This window comes from Poromitra crassiceps, assembly GCF_964638095.1.
Source record: "Poromitra crassiceps genome assembly, chromosome: 5".
NCBI lineage: Eukaryota > Metazoa > Chordata > Actinopteri > Beryciformes > Melamphaidae > Poromitra > Poromitra crassiceps.
This window is the reverse complement of record NC_139642.1, coordinates 48386913-48394243: the sequence shown is the minus strand read 5'-3', so window position 1 is coordinate 48394243 and position 7331 is coordinate 48386913. Positions and strand designations below refer to the sequence as shown.

Sequence of the window (7331 nt, the reverse complement as noted above, 5' to 3'; positions counted from 1 at the left end):
TGATTGTAACACACACCATTGTACTCGGTATTCTTTAGTAAACTGCTCATCATTACCCATGCACAGAACTTTGCACTTTATAATATCATTTATAAATCCATCTGCTGGACTGCTGCCCATTTATTTATCAATTTATAGGCTGTGTCACGTAAATAAACAATGTATTCTGTTACATCACCACACGGCCATCTTGGTAGGAAAATAGCAGGCAATTGTAATCTATTAACAGGTGATTAATGAATCCAGTGACACAAACAGCCAATGAGCTGTGTGCATTATAACGCCATATTTGTAGGAAAATGCATGTGACCGCTCTCGCCATCGCCTCAGTCCGTACAGAATTTGGTAAAAAGACCCTGGATCCTGTTCTAGTGTGTTCCTCAACCTGGAACATGCTACAGCACTGCCTACCATGACCCCCCTGCCCCTGCTAGGGGACTTTAACTGAGCTGTACGTAACCTGGAGAGAGTGTCTGTGGGGGTGTGAGGTGGTCAAATCTGGTTACCACTTTGGCACGTTTTCACAATATCACTTTTTGATTTGGGTTCTATCTTCTTGTCTCTGTATTGAATGTCCTGTCTATCTGTGACTTTGCGTTGTATCGTTGCTGTTGTAAAATATATAAATAGATAAATAAAGGTTAAAAAAGATAGATTTATTTTCATTATGAATGCCACCCTTGCCAGTGATCATCATCCTCAACATGTGCACTCTATTGTCCTTGCTGTCACAGTTGCCATAATTGTCTCATTTATCTTAGTGAATGATCTTCCTGATCTATTGTCATATTTTATGACGATACTATAATGAAAATACAAAGCTTCACATTCTGCATTAAAGACTGCATAAATAGGAAAAAGCATCAAGCCATTAGAATTAAAGAGGGCAGGACTGTCAGGATTTCAAAAATGACAACTCATTACAAATGCAAGGGAACAACACAGGCATACAATGGAAGACAGCTTTTAAACTTCAAACACTAGAAAACTTCATGAACCCTGCAAAAACATCACCTTGGATGAACATCAAAAATCAAATGAGCTGAATAACTTTTACTTGGGGTTTAATTCACAAATCCTTTCTCATGAGTGTGGCATTGGTGGCAATTATGTTGCAGTCTCTGCCAGACACTGATGCCACCTGCTGGCTGGAAGTACAACAAGCTTTTTTGCTCAAAAGCTGAGGAATTGACATTAGCATGGTGTCCCATATTCCAATGGTCCTTAGACACTCACACTGCAGCTTTGTTGAAAAAGTCACCCCATAATACCAGCAGAAGTGGAAAGTACTAAAGTACAACTACTCAATTACTACTCAATTACTCAAGTACAAGTACTTGAGTACAAGTACAAATACTTGAGTAGGTTTTTTGAGGATTTGTACTTTTAAAGTATTTTTTTTAATACTTTTACTCTTACTTAAGTAATTTAAATGATAGATATTCTAGAGAGAGAGAGAGAGAACATTACATTGCTAACATTTTTGTCTGTCGTGACTCGTGCATAATACATTCTATTACTGAGTTACTGCTAAAAGTAATTACCTGTAAGTTAATTTTGTAATGCGTTACCCCCAACACTGGTTAAAACTAAACTAGCCATTTTGAAAATGTAAGGAGTAGAAATACTGTATCTGTGTTAAAATGTAGGGAGTAAAAGTAAAAGGTTGTCAGAAAAATAAATACTCTGTAAAGTAGGGTACAGATTCTATTAAAGTACACCAGGCTACAGATACCTGCTGCAGCACCCCCTGGTGGCTGGTGGAAGACTTGCACATTTAAAAATAAAAATAAAAATAAACATTACAAAAAAACGTTTAATTTAATTTGTGTTGGTTATGTTCATATCTAATGATATTTTGAGGTCAGTAAGTGACCAATATAGGGATCTCTTGGGTAAAAAAAGAAAAGAAAAAAAGCAATCCTTTCATGTCTTGTCACGAGACCACTTCCTGTTGCAAACAGGCATGTTCCTACAAGATAGTACAGGGGGTCACCTCAAGAGTCAGGTCTCTCAATACTTCATTCACATCAGTTGCTTCTTCAGAGATTCGTTTCTCTACACTCAGCAGTCGCCTTAAAACCTAGGTTGAGGATGCATGTGCACGGAGACATCATTGAACAACTGGATATAAACGATATGATGAAAAGTTTCATGACCGAATCCAGAGTGGAAGAACACGTGTGTTTGGAGTATCAGCACAACCGGTAAAACCACTTTTTCATTCACTGCCGCCGAGCAGTAGTGGGCCTAAATGCACATGAGTTGTCTAGCCTAGCCTCATAGTCCATGGTGAACGATGCTGTGCTTAAAGGCGCACGAATACGCCAGTATCAGTTGTGGTTGTGCACTCTCCTGGGGGAGTGTTGATCAGATTGCCTCGCTTTGCCCGTGATTCAGTCAGTGGTTGATGCTCTTCTCATCACGATATTTTGTTAATCTCGGACATTTTCATAACAATCAGTGCAGTGCATGAAGTCTGGCAAGCCTACTGCTGTTGTAACTTATTCCGTTAACATGCGTTTTCTGCAATCAGATTGTGTTTTATCACTTGAAAGTACAGGTGTAAACACCCCCAAAATGCATTGAAGATTTCAATCTGATCGGCCAAACCACCTCCGGAGGTGGTCAGGGATGCATTGTGTACACATTGGCTAATATATTTTCTGATGTGGAGTGATAAAAAGAGATATCCAAAATTACCTGTGTGAAAACCTTTGGCTCTAATTATGTCAACAAAATTAAGTTATAATTTTGAACTTGGCTTTATCCAATGTTCAGATATTTCTGTTCTGGAAATGTATGCAAATGCAAATTAGTGCATATTTAAATAGATAAATAATGCCTCATTTGTATATTTAAACATACAATTTCAGAAAACTTATAATACAAAAAAAGTTGTCTTAATGGAAGTACAGTAATCAACTGGGCAAGTTTCATGGATATCTATGTATTTAAAAAAAGCCTATTCATCTGAAAGCAAATCATTTGTGGTGGCAGCGATTTACAATTTCCGCTGCCTGTAGATTTCCAGTAGTATTTCCAGTAGCTAGTTGGCCAGGTTGTCCACCCAGGTTGTGATCCTAGAAGGTCCTAGATATAATTTCTGGTTGCCAACCTTTTATAATATTCCATGTCTGATTTCTGAAAAGGGGGGGGGGTTTGCCCCCTGCCCTGGGTATTAGTTGGTCCCCTAGTCATTGCAGGTCCCCCTGTTCAACAAGGTCATAGCTGATGTGAATAATATCCTGCCTTGGCTTATTATGGTTTTATTCTTGAGTAGCAAGCAGTCTTTAATACATGTATTGCATTCATTTCATTGATTTAGAATTGAACGAATAGAAAGTGTGAAAAACAAAATACAATAATGTAAAGGCAGAGCTTGTGGGTATGTGTGTGCGATGTGTATAAGTCACCTTTGTGTGTGTCTGTGCCATCATGCTGGGTCCCTGTGCCATGTTGTCTTGCCCAGCAGCTCTCTGAGCTTCGCTAATAGGAGCTCTCTGAACTGATCCCCCATGAGGAAGTAGAAGGCGGGGTTGATCACGCTGTGGAGGAAGGCGAATGGGCGGGTGAGGATGTACGCCCCCTCTATGTACATCTTGGTACAGCGCTCCAGCCCTGTCCACTCCTGCACTGACACTATTCTCACGTTCCTCATCACATGGTACGGCGTGTAGAGAATCAGGAACATGACAGCTGCTGCTCTAACAACCCGCAGAGGCCTCTTGTAGAAGGTGGCCTGGCGTGGGAGAGCCCCTTCCTGGGCTCGTAGGAGATGCGCTATTTTGTAGGAGGACAGACAAAGCCCAAGCAGAGGCAGAATGTAACCAGTCAGCGTCAGCCCCAGGCTGTAGCCAAATGTATTGGTGTTTCCTTTTAGGCTGGAAAAATCGTGGCACACACTCCAGTTCTCCCTCCTCAGGTCCTGGACCATCAGCGCTATCAGCGGCACCACTTGCACGTTGACCGCTAGCCAACTCAGCACCGTCACCACCAGCGCCGCCCGTGTCTTCAGCAGGAAGTGGTCCCGTGTTGGATATCTAATGAGCAGGAAGCGGTCCACGCTGACCCAGACCATGAAGAGGATGGAGGAGTAGAGGTTGGCATGCAGGAGATAGCGGTTGATGATGCAGGCGGAGGGACTGGTTTCTGGTTGTCTCTTTGAGTAGAGGTAGGAAAGGCGGGGCAGTGTGCAGAGGAAAATAAGGTCCGAAATGGCCAGGCTGAACAGGTAAACATTGATGCTTCGCCACTCAGGCAGGCAAAATACATAACCTAGGACCACCAGCAGGTTGCCAGGGACACCGATGCAGAACTCGATACCGTAGAACGGCGAAAGGTAGTACATCTCCAGTATCTCATTTAGCTGTGGGCAACTGGACATCTATAGAGGAGACAGAAGAGAAGAGAATACAATAGAAGTGAAGAGAAGAGAAGAGAAGAGAAGAGAAGAGAAGAGAAGAGAAGAGAAGAGAAGAGAAGAGAAGAGAAGAGAAGGGAAGGAAGGTTGGGGGCAGAGGAGAGGATAGGGGGAACAATAATAGTGAGACAAATCTTCTGACCAGGTGAATTTTAAAGACTTAAAAATTACATAAAATTACACCTGTAATAGTAGAATTTCACTGTTTTTTCCCCCAGTAACTGATGCGTGCTAATTGTGTGTTTTTTTGGTCCAATTCAACATTATATTCAAATCTAATCCATTTCTACAGTATATCATAAATAGATGTTAGAAGAAGTCTTACCATGCTGTTACGTTGCTAGTAGCAATGCTGTAAAATGGAAGGGGTTCTGCTCCTGTGGTGACCGACAGCAGGTGAAGCCACTACCTGTTGACACACAACACTGAGTGGTGACGGGCTTGGTGAGGGTGCACAGCCACAGGCACCGAGCTGTGTTTGCATATTATGGCAAGGTGATGCAAACCAATAAGGCATCTACATTATAAGAGAAATGTGCCTGTCTGTCTGCCTTGTGTATCTTTATATATGCCTGTCTGTCTGCCTCGTGCCTTTATATATTCACTTTATGTTTGTCTTGCAACTATTCTGGATAGTGTCCAGTTACTGAGGTCAGTCATGATGATGACGCATTGAAAACCTGCATAGCCTGGGCTACTACAGTACCCAGGGCAAAGTACAATGCGTCTTAATTAACGTTACACTTTTGCAACATTATATGGGCCAAAATGGAAAGTTAATATGATGCCTACTTGTTGACATAATATTAGTCATATCCTTCATAGCAAACAATTCAATACAATATTCAAAAGATGGCAGAATAAAATATTACACACACAATTATCAAATTACTCACAACAAAATGCCATTGAAACAGTACAGATAGACATGCTTTTACCAATATTTCCAACTCATTCTTGAATAATTTTCCATTCATTTTCAACTGCCTCACTTACAGTAACCTGCCATCCAGCTCTATGAAAAGGCATAGCAACATGTAAGTAGGCCTATTGGAACATGAAGTCCTGTATAAATCTATATTCTCAAAAATCACATCATCACTGAAAAGTGTCAACACCTTGAAATATTGTCTCAAGGTTTTATGTTCATTGGAGAGCAGTGATGAATGAAGATGAACACCTGCAAACAGTTCCTATTTTATCAATTTATTAAAAACGAATAACTATGCTTGTTTTTATGATGAAGAAAGAATTCATCTTAACTTACCAAACAATTGTGTTCCTCCTAATGATGTTGCTTGAAGCCAGACAGTAGTTGTATTCAACACAAAGTTTGAGGAGCTTCAGAGAGCTAACTCACCAAGCTTCCTTTCATGGAGGAAGTGAAAGGTAGACTAATGTGCGCAGAGTAAACCACACCAATCTTCGTGTGAAGCAACCACATAGAAAAAAATACACATTTCTTATCACAATTGAACAAGAATGTGAAGCAATACTTTGCTATTTTGGCAACACCATGCAGTAAAGGGTTAAATTAAAGTCCACCCTTACACTGTAGCTAACATTAGCAAGCGCATCAGTAAATTCCCAGGTATCACTTACTAGTGCTACTGACGACATCCAGCTGTACTGCTCTTTCAAGCCCGGCAATTTAGGGATTTTTACTGGAAGGCCTCTCCACCATCGAAAACTGGATGGGGAGAAATTTCCTTCAACTCAACGCTGCAAAGTCCGAGGTGCTAATCATAGCCGCCGACAACATCGCCTCCAGAGTGTCCACGCACCTGGGGGCTTTTAAAGAAAATGTGCGCACGCACCTCAGAAACCTGGGCGTCATTTTCGACCAAGCAATGCACCTGGACAAGCATGTCAAATCCCTCACCGCACCTGTTTCTTTCACCTCAGAAATATTGCAAAACTCCGATCCATCTCCATCATATCACACACCGAACTGGAAATGTCTACATGCTTTCACCTCATCCAGACTTGATTACTGTACTTCACTGTTCACCTGCCTCAACCCTCAACAAATCATCTGTCAACCAACTCGTTAAAAAAATCATGTCACATCACCCCCCTCCTTGCCGCCCCTGCACTGGCTCCCTGTACAATTCAGAATACACTTCAAACTCCTCATTTTCACTCACAGAGACCTCCACGGTCACGCCACCTCCTACATCTCAGACCTCATCCTCCCAGACTCCTCCAGCCGGTCACTCAGGTCATCTGACCAGGTGCTCCTGGTGGTCCCCAGGACTAAACTCAAAACAAAAGGGGACCGAGCCTTTGGGGTAACGGCCCCAAGGCTCTGGAATGCCCTCCCCCGGCCCCTGGCCCCTCCCCCTGGCCCTGCCAACCGTCCCAACTGAAAAAAACAACTAAAGACTCACTTCTACAGACAGGCTTTTGGCAATCTCTAATCAGTCACTGCTTTTACTTCTTTTTTTTATCCCATGCTTTAAATTTATTTTACCTCGCTGGTTTTTTAACTTATTATCTTATTGCACTGTATTGTTTTTTCTTGCCTTGCTTTTCCTACCTATGTAAAGCACTCACATTTGTGCTGTGAAGGGCGCTAAATAAAGTTTTACTTACTTACTTTACTTTAAATAGTCTACCTGGAAGCCCACGGCACAGTGGTGTGGCCATTCAGCCTTATGGAACTTTAGGCAATGTTGGGGGTACCTCAACAAGACGGCTAATTGTTTTCAACATGGAAAATTATCCTAACCCAACCCTAACCCACCCACATCCCCTCAGCCACTCCCCCTAACCGCCCCTTGAACCCTGGCTCTCTACAACCTGCCTATCTCTAGCTACGCCCCCCTTTCCCTAGCCCCACCTCCTTTCCTGCTATAACAATTCAAGCCAAAAAATGGTGATGTGTAATAATTTATAATAATAACTT

The 7331-nt window shown here is 42.0% G+C and overlaps 1 protein-coding gene across 1 annotated transcript in view; it reads right to left on the bottom strand.

The window, feature by feature from the left end:
• Positions 1-3436: 3436 nt before the first annotated feature.
• The window catches only part of LOC310776555 (succinate receptor 1-like), a gene marked incomplete at both ends in the record, with an annotated part of 5142 nt that continues 1247 nt past the window's right edge, over positions 3437-7331 (bottom strand). The window contains one exon of the mRNA XM_083636735.1: positions 3437-4387. Within this exon, the coding sequence (XP_083492861.1) occupies positions 3437-4387 (951 nt within the window). The remainder of the gene's footprint in view (positions 4388-7331) is intronic.